This window comes from Zingiber officinale, chromosome 2A, assembly GCF_018446385.1.
Source record: "Zingiber officinale cultivar Zhangliang chromosome 2A, Zo_v1.1, whole genome shotgun sequence".
Taxonomy (NCBI): Eukaryota; Viridiplantae; Streptophyta; class Magnoliopsida; order Zingiberales; family Zingiberaceae; genus Zingiber; species Zingiber officinale.
The window spans coordinates 99,119,806-99,142,165 of NC_055988.1; the positions used below are offsets into that span (position 1 = coordinate 99,119,806).

General features: G+C 36.8%; 3 protein-coding genes across 5 annotated transcripts; 2 read left to right on the forward strand and 1 right to left on the reverse strand.

Annotated features, from left to right (window-relative positions):
• The first annotated feature begins 278 nt into the window (after positions 1–278).
• On the forward strand, positions 279–1,136 carry LOC122039830 (21 kDa protein-like). Its single transcript, XM_042599262.1, has one exon. The coding sequence runs from the start codon at positions 301–303 to the stop codon at positions 937–939; it is 639 nt and encodes a 212-aa protein (XP_042455196.1). The 5' UTR covers positions 279–300; the 3' UTR covers positions 940–1,136.
• A 1,467-nt stretch (positions 1,137–2,603) lies between these two features.
• On the reverse strand, positions 2,604–12,821 carry LOC122041681 (protein VAC14 homolog). Of its 2 annotated transcripts, none has more exons than XM_042601450.1 (20): positions 12,533–12,821; positions 12,312–12,425; positions 12,124–12,189; positions 11,933–12,022; positions 11,719–11,838; positions 11,608–11,636; positions 11,375–11,517; positions 11,204–11,298; positions 10,965–11,051; positions 10,697–10,804; positions 10,525–10,616; positions 10,193–10,274; positions 8,155–8,220; positions 5,303–5,418; positions 5,055–5,175; positions 4,806–4,967; positions 4,602–4,730; positions 4,370–4,438; positions 3,233–3,493; positions 2,604–3,098 (listed from the first exon to the last, which is right to left on the reverse strand). In XM_042601450.1, exons 1-20 carry the CDS (start codon positions 12,620–12,622, stop codon positions 3,003–3,005), a joined length of 2,136 nt encoding a protein of 711 aa, XP_042457384.1. In that variant the 5' UTR covers positions 12,623–12,821; the 3' UTR covers positions 2,604–3,002. The 2 variants fall into 2 exon arrangements, with proteins under 2 accessions (XP_042457384.1, XP_042457383.1); XM_042601449.1 differs by having other exon boundaries at positions 2,604–3,107; positions 12,533–12,820.
• Positions 12,822–13,871: 1,050 nt separating this feature from the next.
• Positions 13,872–20,633, forward strand: LOC122041683 (protein-L-isoaspartate O-methyltransferase-like). 2 transcript variants are annotated; one of them, XM_042601451.1, is made up of 4 exons: positions 13,872–14,196; positions 17,319–17,586; positions 19,106–19,270; positions 20,119–20,633. In XM_042601451.1, the coding sequence occupies exons 1-4, from the start codon at positions 13,999–14,001 to the stop codon at positions 20,367–20,369; spliced, it is 882 nt and encodes a 293-aa protein (XP_042457385.1). In that variant the 5' UTR covers positions 13,872–13,998; the 3' UTR covers positions 20,370–20,633. The 2 variants fall into 2 exon arrangements, with proteins under 2 accessions (XP_042457385.1, XP_042457386.1); XM_042601452.1 differs by having other exon boundaries at positions 20,111–20,357.
• Positions 20,634–22,360: the final 1,727 nt, after the last annotated feature.

A 22,360-nucleotide genomic window follows, 5' to 3' on the forward strand; every position in this document is an offset into this window, starting at 1 on the left:
CGGAACTCTCAAAAATCTATTTAACTTTTAAATGTATGAAAGCGCACATTTATTTTTCTGCATTTAAAAAATAATATCGTTATAGTATTGGATTTCAAAAGACAACACGTATATTAAAAATCAGCATCTCGATAGTAATTGTGATTGATTGTAGGATTTACACAACAAATTATATAATTTTAAGTAGGCTCTTTACTTAATTACTGATGTAAATTTAGTGATCCTTAAGCAGAGTAAAATTTTCAGGATATGTACAAGAAAATGTGGATGAAATCATGCGTTTGTGTGTATATATAGCAGATGAACAATGGATTCTTGTTTTGTGTCGTCTGCGTTAGGATGGCATCGCAGGGCGCCTTTCTTTTTCCCACCTTCCTTTTCTTCTTCCTCGCCGGCTGCCGGACGCCGGCGGCCGGGGTCGGGAACTCGACGGAGTTCATCCGCGAGGCCTGCGGGGGCACCTTGTACCCGCAGCTCTGCTTCAGTTCCCTGGTCGGCTACGCCGCGGTGGTCCAGCGGAGCGACGTCCGGCTGTCGCAGGTGGCGTCGAACGTCACCCTCGCCCGGGTGCGCTCCGTCTCCGCGAACGTCTCGGCGACGCTGGCGGGCGCCGGCGCGGCGGCGGGGCCGCGGCTGAGAGCAGCGCTGCGCGACTGCTCCGAAATGCTGAGCGACGCGGCGGAGCGGGCGGGGCAGGCGGCGGAGGCGCTGCGAGCGGTGGAGAGCGCGACGGGGCCGGCGCTGGCGTGGCAGGTGTCCAACGCGATGACGTGGATGAGCGCGGCGCTGACGGACGAGGACACGTGCGCGGACTGGCTGGCGGCTCCGACGGCTGCAGGCGGCGGCGACTCGAAGGCCGGCGAGGTGTACCGCCGGGTGAGGGAGGTCGAGAAGCACACCAGCATCGCCCTGGCCCTCATCCACAAGCTCGGTTTCTGATCGACCACCGTCAATTACTCTCCTCTGGAAACACACGGATCAATATATGATACACAAACTCCATCTCTCCTCTCTGCTAATCACTTTATCTTCATCCTTAATGATGATTAGTACGCTTGTGTGTCGTGATTAATACATGCATATGTGGATTATTTAAACAAATCCTGCAATTTCAGTCGTTTTTTTATCGTGATCAAGATTAGATATGATGCACCCTTAATCCAGATTGATAGGTCTAATAAGATTATACCTATTGAATAAAAACGTTAAGAATACGCTACTTTATCAAATGAGAAAGAAAAAAAAAATAGTTAACACTGATAAAATAAAATACGAAATATTTAAATATATAAAATTTAAATGGCATAAAGGAATTTATATAGTCCATCCTACCTAATAGAATAAGACTTGTTATTGTTAAATAAAATTATAAGAAAAAATAAGCTAAATTGGATTAGTAAGTCATCTCAAACATGGTCCTCTGTTGAATTAGACAGCTGAGTTCACAAATCCAAACCAGTCGAAGCTTGCGGGGCAGCATCTCGGCACCGGGGCCTGATCTGCTGGCTATGCCTGGCCGGACTAGGCTAGACCAAACCCTGGCATGGTGGATATAGGGAAGGCGTCATCTTAACTAACTATGCCACAAGGGTCCAGCTCCCATGGACGTGGATTGGCTTCTCCTATATACTATAGGATCAAATCAAAAGCATTTTTTTTTTAAATTCAGGTATTTCTGATTATTAATCTTGGAGTTAATCGGCTAAGCCCCACGGATCAAATCTTTGCGTCTCTACTAATTATATCCCTTGATAACTCCAATTGCCTGATGGCCACAGGAAGAAGGCATCTTAATTTGAGACCACAGGAAGGAGGAATCGACTGTGAGACGTCGTATCTAAATTATCCCAACTTGCGAATTCTGCATCGTCATTGTGAATAATTAAGCAGCCCAAGTAGTTGACTGGACAGGGAAGTTTCCACGCACAACGAATCCAGTTCACGTACAAAGAATCCGAAATTTGAACGATAGATTTTTAGGAGGTCAATTAGTGTGACAAGCATATGTCGGCCGCCAAGTGAGGCAGAACTTTGCTTGACGTAACCGAGATTTCGACATCTAGTTACGGATCTTCTTTTCAGTTACATTGAGAATTACGTTAAGACTTTTGGTTCCAAGGGCAGTTGGAGTCCTAAAGATTTCAGATTCAAAGAAAATCCAATTGTTAGACTGTTTTGGCGACTTGAACTCGTGGGCTCCATGTCAGAAGCTACACGACAGCAGCTGTCAGTCAATGAAAGTTGAATTTTCTTCTAGGGCTCAAACAAACGATAATGGTTTATCGTCAACTTTCTCCCCTAGTCCAATTGAGCCGTTATTGAAGAATGTTTCTACACTGTTTTGTGCATTAACGAAAGAACACAAGAAGACACAAATATAAGACTAATCCGCCAATGTACTGTAACTGTCCCAACTTCACAAGCTTCATTAAAAGATGTCAATAGGAAGATATTGATCGCAAGTCATATGTCAATAGAAAGATATTTGGTAACACTGGTTAAGTCCAATAGCTTAAGTTGCCCGTTTATTTCATACAAATCCAGATAAACACAAATCGAAGAGAAAACAACTACCTACGCTAAGGGAAAGGAAACATTGTAAATAATTATAATGACAATGACTAGAATTTCCATGAGGGAAACACTACAATGTACAATTTGACTGTTTTATTCAAACTGGTCACTTGACTTTAAAGTTCAAAGAACTGAAACTCACCCAAATGCTTCCCACAACTCACATGGTCTTCAGAAAAAAATTACAGAACCACATGAGCGGATACTGCATAAGCAAGAAAGAATTAAAGCTTACTTACCTGTCAGGCATATCTTGTTTATCTCGATTCCCGCCGTATCCCAACAGGATGAGCTTATACATAAAAATAAAAGGATATACAACTTCTAACCCAGATGACTTCTTTGATGCGATTCCATCTTATTGTGGTGGTACGACTTAGATGCTGTGGTCAACGTCATACAGCTTGGAGCAGATTATAATGCAATGATCATGTTCTTAGCTGCCCCGGAACATTCCATGTTGGTCCTGAAGGATGTTGCATGATCTCCGGCTGAGGGGAAGATTCACGTGATTCTTCAGATATCTGTATTTCCTACATTCAGCATCCCCATTAATATTCTCTAAAAGTTGAAACCAAAATTATAAAAGAAGCAAATGCTATATGCGAGAACAGAAAATTAAGAAAACATGCAACAATACTTGACAAGCAGCATATACCTGTGACATAGTGGAGCTAGACAAATTAGGAGATTGTAGCTGTGATCTAGAATGCAACCGATGCCTATGCTGCATTTGCTCAAATTTTTGCAACTTCGATTGGAAGTCAATTGCAGTATATTGAGTTCTGCTGTCCTCTGTTACTTGTAGAATCTGGGAATATGGATTTTCTGATGATGTGCGCTTTAGTTGTTCAGCACCAAGAGTGTACGATGGTACAGTTTTTAGACGGGTCCTCAGTATCTTGAATGCTGCACTTTGCTGCATGTCCAATAACATAGTTTAACATGAATAATGGGTTTAATAGTCCTAATTTCCAAATTATCCATATCAACATTATGTACTATACTACTGTCGAAGTATATAGAAACTAAACCAAAAAGAATAATGTAAGGAACAGAGAACTCAGACTGAAGCTAAATTTCCTCTAAGAAATGAGTTTATCATTTAAGGTTGTGAAGGTGGGCATTCAAATGTTTTTCTAGTTAAGAGCATAGTTCAACAGAGTGAAATGGAGGCCTATTTGTTTCTCTGTGTATCTGAGTCCATATGTTCCTTCTATCAGTTTTCAAGCAAAATGGACAGCTAAAAGTTAAAAGTGTTATGGTATAACTGAACATAGCTGGAGTATTAAAGATAAAACTAAGTTATACTTCCATTAGTTGAAAGCCCAATATACAAAAAGTCAACTGTCTGATAAAGGACATGTTTTCCTAATATACAGTTAATGCAGGTCCTGAACCAAAAGATCTCAAAAATTAAACTAGATCAATGAGAGAACCCTTGAACTTCATTCCTCAGTGAGATTGGTTCACCAACTTGGTAAAAAAGATTATTCTGAGGTACGAATAACATAAATAATATATATGAATGTCCTATGCTCAAGTCCATATCTTCCAGATCACTTCAATTTTGCCGCCGTATCACTGGCTTATCTCACTTCTGGGACAAAAATTTTGTATCCTAGATCTCTCTTTTGCAAAATGTAGTTGGAGCAGCGTCCATAAACCTCATTGAGGATCTTGGCTAGCATAGATTACTGATGACTTGACTTAGAATGTTATGTTCTCTGTCAATCTTATTGCTTGCTCAATGATACAAAAATATCCTATATGATATATAGATTAGCAAACATACCTGAGGCAACAACATTAAAAGACCATACAGAGTCTTCAATAGCCATGTATGTTTTCCAGGCTCGAGAAGCTGCAAAATGCAAATACATGAGCCACGCTAGAAAAAACAATACCTAATGGATATCAAAATTAGAGAACAAATCCAAACTCTAAAGAAGTACAGGCAGGCTATACGTTCTCACGTTTCCTCTAAAGGTTGCTCTAGAAAAGAGCAGCTACAGATGAGAAAGTACCTGCAATCTGATGTAAGCAAAGATTGGGGTCTCCAGCAACCGGATTAACTTGTCCAGTTGAACCAAAAACTTTGCATTTATGTCTTCTTCACACAGTGACTGAATCACAGAACTGGCATGATTGTATGCCTAACATGGAAAGCATGAAAAAGTCAGAGTGTCTCTAACATTTCGAGAAAAAGATAGGAATGATAGTAGCTGTACCTGAGCTAGTAGGCACAAACTAATTGTAGCCATAGGCGAATGGCACCAAGAAGAATACAATGAGATGAATAGGTCCTTGCCTGAAGAATTCACCAATGATTGCTTAACAAGGGCCCGTAAGTCCGCCAATTCCGATGAAGTTAATAAAATTAAGTTCAATGCCTAAACAAAGATGAATCAACACAAATCACTTTTTTTAGCTGGAAATTTTCAAATAATGCTTCGAGACCAGGTTTATCTCATATATACCTGAACCATAATGGATGCAAAGCCCAAGTCAGTTTCATGCTCTAGATTCAAAGAAAATTGGCGGTAAACTCGCTCTGCATCCAAAAGAACACAAAGTCTTCGTACAATCAAAGCCCCACGCCTGCAGACAAAAAATAGCGCTTAAGCTGAATAGAAAGTACTTAGTTCTATTATAAATCATAAGAAGAATTCAATAGCCACAGTGCGATGAGTGATAAGTAAAACTTACAAAAAAATGTTTGCCATACCTTTCAAGAAGGGCACGGTCTCTTTGAAATTTGCGAACTAGAAGTTCAATCAGACGACAAAAATGTTGAGGATCTTCTGCTATGCAAGCATGAACTTCAAGTACCAAAAGTACAACCTTCCATCAAGCATACATGACAAATTTCATCAGAATAGAAGTGGCAGCTATAGTAATTACTCTGTAGAAGCAAACAGTTAGGAAGCATGTAAACAAGATAGGGTAAGGACTCCATGGACCAACTAGCCAGTACCTGAGACCATGCAGTTTACCAACATAGTGGTTTATTAAATCCAAGCATCAAATATGATGGGAAAGAAGAATACTTCTCATCCCAGAAAGGACACACTTTAACTCAATTCATAACATGAACAACAAAGGAAAAACAGTCACAAACATGCACAAACAAAAAAATGAGCTGGTTGAGCATAAAGGTTCTGCAAATATTTCAAGAGACTGTATATCTCTCAAACATATAAGCATAAATTGCTCTTGTTCATTAACAGAAGTTTAGAAAAAAGTGACTGGTATAATTGACATCACAAGAAATTACTAGGTATAGCACCAATTTAAGTCAACTTTCATTTCCGTAATTTCTCAGCAAGATTCTGAAAGTACATGTTCGCAAACAAAATGCACATCCATACAAACTTATTCAGGTCTTCATGAAATTGACACGAAACACTTACCAAATGAAACAGCAATGCTCAACGGGTTCTAGATTTCTATCCTTAGTCCTCCAAATCAATCAACTCTTAATATTGAAGAGATTTAACTTCATGTGCCTTCTGTGTACCATAATTGGACAAACAAAGAAACCAAAGTAGTTCACTTGATACTTTATCAAGTAAGTAATGTGAGAAAATGCAAGTTGGCAACAAAGATGACTAACTTTGAAAGCTGTTCTTATTAAGAAATGGTCTGGCCATAATAATGAGATAGCATGACAGTATCCTCCTTGCATTGACGATGAAAGGAATGTCCAAATGCAGAGAGCTATCCTACCTACCTATGCATGTAATAACACCGAATTATTGATGTGGTCTCCAAACTAAATGGAAAAGACTGGTTACTTCTGGTGGCTCTTATTGGCTACAGTGCCCTACCAAACTAATAATTCATATTTGATTGAAAAGTTGCTGCTACATAAAATGATTGACAATCATTGATCTTTTAGGGCGCGTTTGGTTCAAGGTTATCGTTGATAACCTTGGTAGGTTATCAACAAAAACCTTATTTGGTTTAGGTAATAAGTGATTCATGGTAATGAGTGATTCCCGTCACGTCAGCAATTTGAGAATACAACCAGGAATCAGAAAACCTTGAAAGCCTAAGGTTTTTTACGATTCCGGGGTTATCATATTATTTTTTCCAAAATTACCCACCCACCACAAACCTTGACCGCCCCTTTCCGCGAGAACCCTATCCGCGTCCCTTCTCTTCGTCGCTCGATTCCTCTTCTCAGATCTGCATCGCAGATGTCGGGCGCCCTCGACATGTCCCTCGACGACATAATCAAATCAAGCAAGAAGACTACCGGCGGCGGACGGGGCCGTGAGGCCGGGGCCGTCCCGTCACGCACCCAACCGAACGGCTAACCGATCCGCCCCTTACTCCTCCGGGAAGGTACACGCTTTGGGGAATTCCTGCGGCTGCTGGATCCGGGCTTCCTCCCGACCACCCGATCTGATTTGATCTGCGATCCCAGGCTCCCAACTCGGTGTGGCAGCACGACATGTACTCGACGGCGCAAGCAGGCGGTTTTCCTGCTCTGACGACGAGGACTTCCTCCATAGATACCGACACCAAGATGTATATCTCGAATTTAGAATTCAGAGTGTCGAACGAGGACATTAAGGTGCTCTTTTTCACTTTTTAGCATTCGATTGTAGCGGCTTCACTTGGAAATTTTGCATCTGTTGATTTTGTGCAAAGTATTAGTTTTTTGGCTATCTTGAACCTAAGGAGGAAGAGGAAGCCACCTTGTGGAGCGAGGCTAACGGAGTGAGGCCTGCAGCATTTAGAACTTCCATGGCATCACTCTCGTGATTGGAGTTCGGAAACAACGGCAAGGAAGAAGAGAAGTCACGGGAGAGAAGAGATAAAAAGGTTTTCATTCAATTAAATTAATTCAAAAAGTTAAAGGGTAAATTAGTAAATGTAAAACTAAGTAATTGCATAATCTCAGTTGAACCAAACACCTAATAAGTTATGTTGAATTCCCCATAACCTTGGTTATGTGATTACCTGGTAATCACATAACTAAGGTTATAGATGATACTTGAACCAAACACACCCTTAGATTTATGAATATAGTTTAAAGTAGACCCACTAGAAAGACAATTACTGGATGATGAAAAAACCAGCAGTTTTTGGATTATAGATTATGTTATCCAAAGTGTTGATCTTGCCTGGCATGTCTATGATGATTTGTAAGCCGATCAAACACAAAGCAGCCAGGTACTTGTACAATATACTAAAGCAAACAGCACATCAAATTTAACACAACTAATTTTCATGTAACAGGTGATAGACAATGGATCAATTGATAAGAAAAAGATGATATAAAACTGTTTGTCACAAGGTCACTTCCCACTTGTAGTATAAGTGTAGTATCTGCGAGTTTGTTTCTAATTAATAAGAATATATGTATTCCGGCATCCTTTGATCGTTTTTTGCATGGCCAGGTCTGGAGCACATATACATGATTAACACTAGGGCTTGGAAAAACAAAGAATATCTACATTCCAAGGATAGTTGTAGTGATATATTACAAAAAAGATCCATACAAATGTAATTCATGCTAGAGAATTTCATCAATGACAACATTAACTTATGAGAATGATCAAGAATTACCCTGTTTGAAGAATCTGAAAGAGCATTCATAAGAGAGTCAAAGGTGCAATTCAAGTATGAAATAACCTGTCCAAGAAAAATGAATGAGCGTACTCCCACAATACTAGAGCTATTATACATCTTGCAGAATGGAGTCACATTTATAAACACAAATAACAGTAGTAAGAGAGAACAATACAATGAGTCAATGACTGGGAAAAATGATATAGACACAAGATGATACCAACTTTTAACATATTTTCTTATATAATTGACCGCATGAAGAAATGCATTAACACTTCTTAAATAGAAGATTTGATTTGCAATACATATGCAAAAGTGATTTATGACTGAAAATAATCCAACATAGAATTCGATCTTTTATATCTAATGTTCATGGATTCACACATGTAATCTGATTGAGAACACTAGTGGAAGAGAGTTTAACAAATGTCTTAAATTATAAACAATTGACCACAGCAACACAAACTTCAAAAAAATGATAAAATATAGTATAGTTTGTCTACATTCATAATAAAATTAAGCATAGGAGATGGCAGATAGACTGTTTACAGAAACCATATAATATTAGCAGATGCATGTTTTGATCAAAGTATAATTAGGGTCAGAATATTAAAAAAAAATAGCCCTAGTTTGTCCCATTTTAGCAAATTTGAATGTTGGATAACCTCAAAATAAAGAAGACGGGAGAAGGGGAAAGGAAGGAAATTGAGATGGAGTAAAGATATACCACGTAAGCACCAAGGCACTTAAGACAGAGAAAAGGATGCAGGCGATGGAAAGGATTAGCCATAAAGCTTAACTTGTATAGAAAAAAAAAGTGTTGTGACAAAGGCAGTATGATATCTGATCTAAATTAATCTCAATTCCAGACCAACTCTCTTTTTAATAATTATTTTTTAATTTATGAATTAATTGATAATTCTAATCATACACAATGGATGGTTTAAGGCATCTAGGTCAACCTTTCATTGCTAAGAAATTTATATATGTATTTTCTACCATGTGTAAGTGTATTTCATCAATCACAGGGATCAGAGTCTGCTAATAGTACTAAAACCAATTCCAAACAGCTATCTTTTTAGTAATAATTTTAAATTTAGGAATTAATTGTTAATTATAATCGTATACAATGGATGGTTTAAGGAATCTAGGTCAATCTTTCACTGTTAAGAAATTTATCTTACTCTTTACTTTGTGTCATGTGTATTTCATCATCAGTGAATAAATTTTATTGCTAGTTGTTCATGCTAGCAATACCAAGTAGTGGCAAATAACATCTGCTTAAGTGAATAACATAACATGGCATTGTCAGAAAATAATAATAATTACATGGATGACATGATATAGTTTAGTTGATTTCTTAGAATAACTTGTGATTAAAAGGTTTAATCAAAATTATCAATTGTTGAACCAATGTGGCATGTTGATCCATTTGATTGGCCTGATGTGGATACCATCTTCAATGGCTGACAGTATGGTGAATTAGCTTTGTCAAAAAGGCATAAATAAGTTTGCTAAAATGAAAGTACCGAGGACATTATATGAAATCATTAATAAAAAAAGATTGGAGCACCTTCTAAATCATATATATAGAGAAACAGCGGATCAAATTTTCAAACAAGTTCCTAGAAAGGCGATGCAAGAAAAAAAATAAGTATCTTGAATTAAATCATATCTCAATATCCAAGAGCTAACCAAGAATTAACTGTTTAGGTATATAAAAATGCAAAGAATGATCGCCAAGAACAGGTTTACACAAAAAAAGCTATAGAATTAAAAGTTAATAAATAATATTATTTAAAAAAACGTGCTAGTTCAACCCAGTTCACATTGGTAACTGCTAGACCATTCTTTTCTAAAATATATGTTGGCAGAGGGAAGGAGGTTGATTAGTATAATCAAATTCAGAAATTAATATACAATAAGTTGTGAACATATGCAACTCTTCACACAATACTTCAATGAAATAAACAAAGCAAAAAATCATTTTTTAGAATTGCTGCATGTACAGATCAGCAAACTGTCAACCAATTACCTCATTTCTATGCCGAACCAAAAGCTTTGAGATCCATTGTAATGCTTCAATTCGAGTTGCCTCCCATTCATTCGTTAGTTCTCTGACCAAAGAAAATGAAAAAAAAAGAAGTGATTTAAAAAATAATCCCATTTTCTTACACCGACGATGACCCACACCTTTTTTGGTTGTCTCTGGAGAGAAGAATGATGATTGTTTATATACAGTTCAAATCAAATATTTGTATTACATATCTTTCATGCTGATTTAAAGGCAGAAGAGCTAAATTATCAGATTCTAAATGCAAAGTAATCTTCACATCCAACTGATACCCAAGTGCTAAATAAACACACCTCCTTGCAATCGAGAGAATTGCATCAATATTGAATCCATCAGCTGGATTAGCATGGATGCCACGAAGCTCCTCATTGGTTTCACGAGCAACCTGTTCATAAATCATGCAATAACATGAAACTTAATCAAAAAGTTTATATAGAAAATGCAGAAGATGTGCATTCTACTCACCACTCTTATCTTTTCCTCCTTGTCAGATATGCAGGGTAATATAGCCCCAAGAATTTCTGCATAGTAAGGCACAAGCTGCTCTCGACCAAGTTTTACAAACTCATTTATCTGAAGAACATGATATTTGTAGTTTAATTATCAATTATCCTAAATTAAAATAATGAAGCTACAGAGAAGTAGGGCCTTGCCGACAATTGATAAGGTTGAGACATCTATCGTAATGCCTAATTCCAAGAATTTAGTTAAAGAAAGTTACAAGAGGGCATACCCATGTGATAGCTGTCAATCGAGTAAATTCATCTGGAGAGCTAGCCCTCTGGACTAATATTTCAGCCATTCGTCCATAGTCTACATTCTTCATAACAGAAAAACCTCAAATTAGGAAACATAGAATAGTATAACCATCAAGCAGAGATCTAGAGTTACAATTTCCAGAATTCTCTCAATATATATAGAATATCAAGCAGCCTTGCACTTGCACAACTAGCTGGTTGAATTGAAGCTTACAGGAGAATTTTTTATTTCTTGAAGAAACTCAGATAGTGCAGAATCTGCTTGTTGTCGTATTTCATGGCTGGAGTCACTTAACATGTTGAACAAACCTAAGAAAAAATAATCACTTTATGCAATCACTCCAGTGCAACCCCAAAAAAAGGTTTGCTTTTTCAGTTAGATTACCATCAAGGAAATCTGGCAGAAAGCCAAGCATGTCAATATCTGGAACACTATCCAACACAGTTATCCATCCAACCAAAAATTGTCGGACGTAAGGATTGAGTACATTCATGCGCTCCCTTAGTAGTGGTATAAATTCTTCTATGCTTTAAAGGGAAAATAACAAAAATGTAAACACATTTCAGGACCATACATGTAATAAAAGAAACTAAAGCAGATAAGTCAAAATGACACACCTGAATTGATCACTCTCAGTCACAATATCCTGTTGAAGGCATTGAACTCAAGAGGAGATTATCTATATTTACCAATTTTTCACACATGAACTCATCAAATTCAAAAATTACCTTTATGAGACGATCTAAAAGATGAGCTGCACTCTGCACACTAGGATCAGAGTCTGCTGAAAGCTTACAAAGTGCATCAAATATCTTATTGAAAAATACAATAAAATCTCCTCTAACAACCTGCACAATGATAGAATAACATAGATAACCATTAATGAAGAAGAGCAAAAAACTAATTTTGTGAGGTAGACAAGATAAACAAAATCATAATCACCTTTGCAATATTATACAATGCTTCACAAGCATAATATCGAACTCTGCTGTCTTGGTCAACAAAAGATTTAAGAACTGGTGGTACAATTTTCTATAATATCATCCAAAAAGGATATGTTAGCTAAGAACGTCTGTAACATAAACCAGCAGGAAAAACTTCCAATTTTGATAAATATAACATGTAAGTCTTACCTCCAGATGCTGAGCAGCATCTGTTCCCAAACCAACAGTAGCCGCTGCAAGCCCTATTAACCCGCCCTGCAAGTAAAAAATAGAGTATACGAGTTCCCGAAGCACCAACATAGATTTTTCAAATCCAAACGAACGGTTTGCTCATTCCAGAGAAATGAAATATCACAGTTGTTTAAGTAATAGCGGACCTTCCTATGGTTTGCCTGCGGCGAGCCAGCAAATTCCGAGGTCAACAGGTTGATCACAGCCGAAATCTTATCATGCTCCCCAGAAAGTGCGAACTGTTTGATGATCCCTTCGATCTGCGCTCTCGAAATATCTCAATATGACCAAACACATCATTCACAAAAAAGCAAGGATCCCTCTTCCCGAAGAATTAGGGGAAAGGATCGGGATCGGTGCAGAATACCTCGAGAGCAGCATTCTTCCGCTTTTCGTAGAGCTTGTCTGCGAGGTTGCGGAAGACGTTGGCGGGGATCAACGACAAGGCGTCGGCCATGTCGCCAAAGATCTCGACGGACTCGATCAAATAAGGAAACCAGTCTTTCGGCAGACCTTATGCTCGACGAATCAGGACATGGCAGAGGGGGGAATCGGCTCCAATCTAGTCGAGACCTTCGACGGGCGATCGGGAGAGAACCCTAACCGGAGAGGGGAATGGCACGGAGCGAGAAAGCGGATAACTCCCGTTCTTCGTTTCTGTTTTAACGCCCCTTTTTTCGTTCTATTTTTTCATAGAAAATTTCATTTTAATCCCTAAATGTTTTCAAAATAATCAACAATTATTTTTTACGGTAAATTATTTTGAAAATCTCCCGTCACAATTTCAATTTTACATGAGTTTCCGTGTTGAAAAAAAAAATATTTTCACTCTTCCTTGTATAAACATGGTTACCTAATTACTCATAGTATTTTTTAAATACAAACAAATTTAAAATAAATATATATTTTTTTAAATTCAGTATTTTAAAATAAAGATATTAAATTTTGCCATGAATTATGGTTGTAACTATAATGTGTTCATAATATATAAAGTAATATAAAAATAATTTAAACAAAATTTAAATATTTTATTAAATTAATAAAGATTATTTACATATAATAATTATATACATATATAATAATTGATTTATATAGAAATTCAATTGTATACAAATTAACCAATGTTCTTAACCAATTGATTCTTTAACATAGCAACGAGACTATATGAAGTACGGCATATTAAATTATTTTTTTACTAACTTTATTAAAATTATTTCGTTTTTATTTAAAAAATAAATTAAATCAAAATTATTTTAACTTTATTGAAAATATTATAACTGCTATACACTCTATAATAATTTTAAAGTACTATATAACTACTTTAATTTTATATAGTAATTTTAAAATTATATAACTAGTATATATAATATGACAATTTTAAAGTAATTTTAATTAAATTAAAATAATTTTGAACAATTTTAATAATGTTAATAATTTAGTAAAGAATATTTTGATATAAAAATATTTTATATATAGTAATTTTAAAAAATATGCTAAAATACTATTTTATCTTGCAAAAGATAATAAAATTTATTTATTTATGTTGGAAGTTGGAAAGAAAGTATTATTTTAGTATAAAAGGTGTCTTTTGGCTATTTTTAAATTTGAGTGTGTGATTTTAAAAAGAAATTGCCAAGAAAATTATGGACGGACTATTTTGGAAACGTGATGTAGTAACTTGTAATTTGACCCTTGATCTGATCTGATCGGATCAGAATGCTCTTGAATCATCGGCGCAGCAATGGCTCGGCGGGCAAACTCTCGCGGTGGAGTCTTCTAGATCAACAGCGGTCGCCCAGAGCCACGCCCTATTTGACTTGAGAAGACGACGCCATGGCCGCCGTGGCCTCTAGATTTGCAGGATTGTGCGCTTCGCTCAAGAATCGCCGGCGAGAAAGGACGCCTGCGGTGTTCATCCACTCGCTGTCACTCTGCTCCTCTCCTCTTTCTCCTGCCTCCTCCTCCGCCTCGCCTTATACCAAGCTTGCAAGCCACTGCCATTTTTTCCACCGCTTTACAACTAGAATGGAGGTGCTTCGCTCCTTGCTAACTTTTTACTCGTTCCCGTCGTCGTCCTCTGGTCGGTTTTTCCGTGTAACTTGCTTTTAATCTGGTCCTGCGTTGCCCGTATTCTGAATTGGGTGCAGAACAAGGTTTCCATGAGGTGTATAGTGTCTTGAGTTTGTGTTTTGCTGTTCTAATTGGCCATGGGCAACGAGCTTGTGCGCTCTTCTTTTATGGAATGTAATTTCGAGGTGAGTGAAAGCAGAAAGCATAGCGCATAATTGGTACCGGGTTTCTTCGTCTGGAGCAAGGAGACACTGATAGGATTGGATGCCTTTGTTAATCTTCTTTCTATATACATGCTGAGATTTGGATAGTACACATGGATTTAAGGTGATGTTTTTGGTGAAGGGAGTGATAGATCCCACCTGTCCCTAGACTATGTGATCTGTTTACCTCCACAGAACTACAGAAGTAGAAATTGGTTTAAGCGGATGAACTAGCTTGATACTCGTTTAGCGAGAGAGTGGTTCCAGCTGAGAGCAGGTTCGCATTCCTTGGCCCCACAAAAACTGATGCTAGGTGTTTGAGACTAAATCTAAGAGCGTATGTGGGCAAATTGTTAGAAAGAATTGATATTATCTTGGCCGCACCATTCAGCTAGCTTTTCATAGGCCTAGGGGGGAAAGGTTGGATTATCATTTTGTCAAGCGGCCAATATGGTGGGTACGCACTTGGCTATAGAGAGGAATACTTCTTTGTGCTTGTGCATCCCAAGCATTTAATGAAACACAATTGGCACAAATCAGACATGTCCAAGAATCTAGATGTCTTCGATTACAAGAGACTTCCTTGAGTCTGAGTGTTGTTTAATTAACTTTATTTTTTTAGGAGAGTGTCTAGACCCATGGGCCTTATTGCTTGCTCGAGGACAAATTATTTCTGACTGAGTGGTTATGGTTCAAATTTCTAATCTAGCTGAAGTGTCAGTCTTGCGTTTTACTCCTCCCTCTCAGTCAGTGGGGATCCCCATCCCAATGTTTTAAAAACCAAGTCATAGATTGAAACAACAATGCTATTAGATCAATGGTTAAGCTAGACAAATTGATTAAACCTGTTGAATGAGAATTAAAAATTAGTAAATTGAAGTTAAACGTTAACATTTGCATTTGTAACTTATAAATTCCAACATGACATCAAATGTATTGAAGATTACAATTTTGATCTCTTAAGTCTCATGCTTTCTCTGATTAGATGGTATTCTTCTTGGACTGTGGTGATTGGACCTCCCCATGATGACAGAGAGCATGTAAGTCTCTCACTAGGTGATGATGGAGGCCAAGTTTATGTCCTTCCAGTAGAGGGAATTTCTTGAATATTTGGTTGGAGATCAACCCCTTCAATTTAAGGTACCAACACCACTCTTCCACCTCACCCTTGTTCGTCTTGTTAGAAGATGCTTTGAACTAGGAGAAAGAAGGGTGTTTTGTTTACCTCATAAGGGAGTAGGTAATTATTGGCAAGAATTGACAACAACTATTAAGCAGGCATGGATAAGGGGGATCATCAGCTTGTTGGATCAATGACATGGGAGTGGTGATGAGTTATTAATATGGGGGAACCAGGGAGGGAGCTCATAGTGGTTGAAGGCAGTATGCTTGGAGGGGCAGAGCAGTGAGTGATCTTGGGGAAGGAGGGAGTTAGCTAGCTGAGAAGGAAACTCACACAAACTCCTGGACATGAAATTGGATGTAGGGTGGGATTTTCCATGAATGACTGAGAATGCACATGGCTAATATAGTCATTGAGGCCTTGAGGATTTTCTACAAGAACTCTCATTTGTTTTAGGACGCCTGCATTAATGATATTATCAGACACACACATTAGATAATTTAGATTCACGTTCCCTTAAGGGCAATCATAAAACATGGGTAATTTTCAGAATGCCTTCTATCTTTACTGACCTTTTCAAAATGGTGCAAACTTTGATTAATATCAAAATGTGCCATAAGTTTTTCATTTTGTTGTCAAAATACCCCCTTTCCACCAGCAAATAAGTGATTTAGATATTAACTTAGAAGGGTAAATAGGTATTTTGGTCTTAGAAAAGGGACAACTTATAACACAATGGAAATTATGGGGCATTTTGATATTAACCAATCAGGGTGGGCATTTTGAAAAGATTGATAACTACTTCGCATCTATGTTTGGCGCTGCAAGTATGATTTGGCAAGTCTCGATGAGGTTGTATTCTTCTTTGTGGGATTGAATGACATATACATATTTTTTATATAATTTAGAAATGTTGTTATTTTAAATTCTAAAAAAGAGTTGTTTATATTTAATTTTTGTTTATTAGAGAAATTTGGGATAACTAAGTCATATTTATAAAAGGGCTTCGGATGCTTTCTACTCAATCATCTTTTAGTTAGTATTTTTCCTTTCAATGAGTTATGGTGTTCTTGGTGCCACTTCAATAGGTACTTCATTTACTCTATTAAGTTGTTTAATTTGATACATTAATTTTCAAAGATTAAGGAATCATGTTGATGCAATGAATTTTAGGCTTTGTATTTATTCTTCTTTTATTAAATATGACAGGGTGAATTAATATTTGCTTTTGTAATTGGTCCTAATGATATGTGATGCTAATTACCTGATTATCCTCTTTTTACTCTCATGCTCCCCATGTTCTGATATGGTAAAGCCTATGTAGTTTTGCTATTTGAAAGCAACAAGGTTTGATGCTTTAAGGTATTTACTTATTCCAAGTGCTTCTATTCTATCCATCACTTCCATTCTCACATGGTTCAGCATGGCATAATTCCTTGTATCTGGTTGTTCTATGTGATCGCTCATTGATTTCATCTTATGGCAACAAAGTTGTTATACAACACAATTGTCTTGTATTTGGGCAGAAGATATTCATTAATCAGTTATAAGATCCCTGCATCCATACCTTAAAACTGAAGGAAATAAAAACTGAATCTAACCTGATGCATCTTTCTTCTTTGCAATAATTTTGGTTGCTATTCATGATTTTCTAGGCTATATTGTTTTGTAATTATTAGTTTATCTCTTTCTCCAATTTACCCAATTTAACATAATTTATTAATAGGCATTGTTATTTTTGTGCTTTGTTGCTCTAGTTCTGGTCACAGGGATCAATTGATACAAATGAAGGTTTGGTGGAGCAGTTGAAACAATATGGTGCAATCCAATCAAATAAAGTTGCAGAAGTAATGAAGACTATTAATCGTGCCTTGTTTGTACCTGAAGGCTCTCCTGCATACGTGGATAGCCCCATGCCAATAGGTTATAATGCAACAATATCTGCTCCTCATATGCATGCAACTTGTCTTGAACTATTGAAAGAACATCTACAACCAGGCATGCGTGCCCTGGATATTGGTTCAGGTACATTATTATAAGAATGTATTAATGGTGGTGTTTTTTTCCCCATATTGTAGAATAAAAATAAAGAAAGAAAAAAAACACATCCATGTTAGGTGATAGGTTATGAAACTTACATGGTAGGGAAAATCATAAATTTGAATTCTACTATTGTTCCTATAATTTCAGTTAGATAATATTCATAACTCAAGAATGCAAGATCATCAACTAATGACAAAGTCGAGGTGTAATGATTCAAGTATTATAGAAGATTCTTGCAAAAAAGTTCTATAAGATACATAAATGGTTTTATATTATCATTCTTGTGGTTTTTAGGACAATGAAAATGTTCCTTTTTGTGTTATAATACTTGCTCTACGTGTTGAGATAAATCATTCCTTGATCAGCATATATGCAAATTGGTGATGGATTGGACTCAGTGTGCTGATCAGCTTAGGTTGGTTCAGAAACAGTTCATTGGACATGCCAAAATAGATTCAAATTATTTGACAATAGTGGGCATTGCAATCTGTGTGCACCTGAATGAAGATTAATTATTGCACGTACCACCTTAGGCAGTACTTGGGATGCACATATTGGTGATCACAAACCATAAATTATTTCATAGTGATACTTTACAATCTTCGCATCTATTCAAGAATTGCATGAATGCTATTGAGTTGGATATTTGGTAGTAACTTCCTAAATTACATTTTGGATCTCAAATGATTAAGTAAATGGATAGGCCCCTGAATGTTACTGAATCTTAAGGATCTGTGCTTATTATTACTTTTTAATATTGTTGCATTTTTCTGCAAGTTGATTAAACATCTTGGATATCTATTATTGTGGCCCTATTTGCACGGGGCAGGGATCCTCGGGTCCCGGATCCCTGGACCAGTCCTGGTCCCTTGTTCATTCATTGGTTGGATAAGTTGGATCCCACCTGTTTAACAGGTGGGGTCCAGTCAACCCATCCAATGAATGAATAGGGCCTCTTTTGGTCCAGAAAATTCTGGACCAGAGGATCTGGCCTCATTTGCACGACTGAAGTGAGATGGTAGCCACAAAGGACTTGAGGACAATGCTCTTTTGTTCGACAAGAAGACACAACATCAATGTGGGTGTTGGGTTTGACTTTTATGATGAAGCTTCTCATTGTCATTGTCTCTTTAACAACCAGTTCGTAGCATGTCTTGGATATCTATTATGTGGCCCCGTTGCATGACTGAAGTAAGACGGTAATCACAAAGGACTCAAAGACCATGTTCTTTTGTCCGACAGGAAGACACGCCTTCCAAGTGGGTTTTGGGTTTGACTTTTATGATGATTCTTTTCATTGTCATTGTCCTTTTAACAACCAGTTTGTAGCACACTTAGTCTTGAACTTAAGCTCTTTTATTTAACATCAGTTACAGATTCTTAGACCTTAGTCTTGAACTTCTGCACACTATTTTCATTTAACATTAGTTACAGATGAGAAATTGATTCTATCTTTACAGATTGAAACCCTAAGCAGCAGTTCTTCTGTTTCCCATTCTAGGGACTGGTTACCTAACGGCATGCTTTGCATTGATGGTTGGACCACATGGTCATGCAGTGGGCGTCGAGCACATACCAGAACTAGTTGCCTCTTCTATTAGTAGCATTAAAAAAAGTGCTGCAGCATCATTACTCGAGGATGGTGTTCTCTCTGTGCATGTTGGTGGTAAGTGAGTTTCTAATTTACAAAGACCTAGCTTGTTATTAGAAATGGTATTGCACATGTAACTTTATGAAGTTCTGTTTGCCCTAACTATTTCGGGTGATCTATTTGAATCCTATGAATAAAGTTGTCATTTTTTATTTCGTTAAACAAACTTTTGTCTCCCCTTAGTATTTGCATTTTCCACCCTAACAATACAACTCTTCTAATTATAGCATAGGAGTTGCCTTTGAATATAACAATTTCATCTCGTTTTATCATTTTATTATACAATGGAGCTACACTTAATTTTTTTCCTTTACCTAAAAATGTTGTATTTTTACCAACTAACGTCTTAGCTGCCATTTAGATTTTGGTGATGCAATAATTTGGTCGCCAATCATTCAGTAGCTGATATTGTTTTCTCTTGTGAATTATACATCCACATATTAGATGTACTGAAACATAGTATGGTAAAATTTAATGGCGTTCACGTATGTGACATTATGATCATTAAATCATATTTTCAACTATATGAAGTTAGTTATATGGATCTCATTCCACTATTGAGCACTATCTATTGAGCCTCTATGCAAGGTATTACTAGGAACATTCTTGCATATGTACAGCAATCAGAAATAGTAGGAATGTTATAACTCACTTTGTAGCATTACAGAATGAAAGAAGAATAAAAAATGTAAATAGCTACTAAATTGATGTAATACAACTTGAATTATATACTTGTGGTTGGGTTTATCCTTTCATGATATCATGTTTTAGCACTCCATTCATTGCTTGACTGCAACTGCATCATCGGAACTTACAAGTTCTAGTTACCATGAACTGAGACAAACTTTTGACAAGTGCTGCAGATGGAAGACTCGGTTGGCCTGAATTGGCACCTTATGATGCTATTCATGTCGGTGCCGCTGCGCCTGAAATCCCTCCAGCATTGCTTGAGCAGTTAAAACCTGGTGGAAGAATGGTCATTCCCGTTGGTAGCTACTTCCAGGATTTGAAGGTGGTGGACAAGAACCCAGATGGATCCATCAGCGTTCACAGTGCAACTTCTGTGCGATATGTTCCTTTGACAAGCCGAGGTACTCAGCTACAGGGCTACTAATGGCACCGTAGACAAATGATGTCAAAGCAAGCCTGTCTGTGATGCATATATAAAGCCTTTAAGCTTTCTATCGCCAGAGATCGAATACATTGTAAATCTTCATCCATGTTCTTGTTCCCAGTTTGTCTATAGCAATCTGCACGACGGATAAAAAACATCTTTTTCTTGGCACTTAAAAAAAAAAGTACTTGTTTAGTTTTTGGAACAGTCGCGTCTGCTGCATATTGGCTTTGTAAGTACAAAAGGTTTTAAAAAGATTGAAAAAAAAAATCTAAGCAAGAACTCATTTTGCATATTAGCGTTCTTGATTGCTAACTATGTCGAACTGAGGTTCTATTTGTAGATGAAGTTAACACCATGTTTGGAATTATATGGAATTGAATTCTTATGGTAATTGGAATTCAATTTCATAGTTTGAAATGAATTTTTGAGATGGATTTGATATGAAATTCAATTTCAATTTCATTCAAAACGTGAACGGTGAATCAGACCCAAATGGTCAGATTTGGATAGGGAATTTATCATGAACAACTAAAATTACTTAATTGTCTTTTTAACTTAAAACTTTTTTTTTTTCATTTGCCGACTCTCTTGTTTTCTCCTGCCTTTCTCCCGTGCTTCATTTCTCCTTGCATCGAAAACTTCTCCTTGCACCATTTCTCCCATGCGCTACCTTCTTCATATTGTGCGATCGTAAGTTGACAATTACAAATATCCAAGCTTCGAAGTGTAGTGAGATATTCCAGAACGGAAGTTGCATCGTAAACATTTTAATGACAATTTAGTGAGCGAAGTAAAAACTCGTAGATAACTTGTCAAATCTTGGTGTTTGTTAAGAATTTCAAGTTTTGAGTTTTTTCAGTGCTATCTTAACTGTGCGATCTCTTCTTCCTATTCTCTAATACTTAACTTAATTATTAAATGATTAATTATGAGGATAAAATGGTAAATGTATAAGAATGGAATTCAATTCAAATAGATTCCAAATTAAGGAATTCAATTCAATTCTATTATTCACTAATCGATTCCAAACATAGGAATTGAATTGAATTCCTACCAGAATTCAATTCCTAATGGAATTCAATTCAATCTCTTCACTTAAGTTGTTTCCAAACAAAGTGTAAATGAATTTAAGCTGAAACAGAAGAAATGTTTATTTACACGCTTATGTCCAATTTATGTGATCCTATTATTATTATTATTATTATTATTTAATTTTTTTTATATAATTAAGATTTTTGATTAATCTTGGAGGCCATTAGTTCTAGTCCATGGAAATTTTTTATCAGTCTTTAAGATAAATCTCAGAAGTGTCTCAATAATTGTGTCGGAAGTGACAAATTGAGTATTTTATTGTCTAAGACAAACTCATGGATTTTTTCCTCTCATGAATACTTCGGCCTATGATCATCCGGTTTGAGTTTTCCACTAGGACAGTTTAAGTGTATATCCCATGAGGTGTTCCACTAGGATAGTTTAAGCGTATGCCCCATGAGGTGGTGGAAACACATAGTCTTCATGTGTTCCGTGAAGTTAATAGTTGTGCTGAGTTGATAATGAAAGTCAAGGTAGGTTAGTCATACCCAAGAGAAATCCAATTCGACCTCGTTGGTACCCAAGGAACTTGAATCCGACTTCTCCTCTCAAGACTTGGCACCTTCCATTGACAGCCAACCTCACCCCTCTACCTTAGAGTTGATCTCCGGTGAAAGTGGGGAAGGCCTCCCACTAAGCTCGGGAGGTATTTCATTTCCGCTTGTCTCAATATTGTAAATAGCGGTAAGCGGTGGTCGGCAATTGTGTAGCTAAGATTTTCAATTAGGGATAAATTTAATAAATTAAAAATATATATATAATCAAAGTCGTATATTAACTTTATATGTTTTTACAATATCACTCTCCAAAATTTCATACTTTGAAAATACTGAATAATAGCTTTATTATTAATTGAATAATAACTTTATTATTAATAGTGTCAAACACATCTCGCC

What these genes read in the sequence shown, in the direction of transcription:
- LOC122039830 (XM_042599262.1), top strand. Translation starts at nt 301, where the DNA reads ATGAACAATGGATTCTTGTTTTGTGTCGTCTGCGTTAGGATGGCATCG.
- LOC122041683 (XM_042601451.1), top strand. Translation starts at nt 13,999, where the DNA reads ATGGCCGCCGTGGCCTCTAGATTTGCAGGATTGTGCGCTTCGCTCAAG. An exon ending in GCTTTACAACTAGAATGGAG is followed by an intron (nt 14,197 to 17,318) that starts GTGCTTCGCTCC and finishes TTGTTGCTCTAG; the next exon opens with TTCTGGTCACAGGGATCAAT. An exon ending in TCTCTCTGTGCATGTTGGTG is followed by an intron (nt 19,271 to 20,118) that starts GTAAGTGAGTTT and finishes CAAGTGCTGCAG; the next exon opens with ATGGAAGACTCGGTTGGCCT.
- LOC122041681 (XM_042601449.1), bottom strand. Translation starts at nt 12,622, where the DNA reads ATGGCCGACGCCTTGTCGTTGATCCCCGCCAACGTCTTCCGCAACCTC. An exon ending in AGGAGGAAAAGATAAGAGTG is followed by an intron (nt 10,617 to 10,696) that starts GTGAGTAGAATG and finishes ATTTATGAACAG; the next exon opens with GTTGCTCGTGAAACCAATGA. An exon ending in TTGCTTACATCAGATTGCAG is followed by an intron (nt 4,439 to 4,601) that starts GTACTTTCTCAT and finishes TGCATTTTGCAG; the next exon opens with CTTCTCGAGCCTGGAAAACA.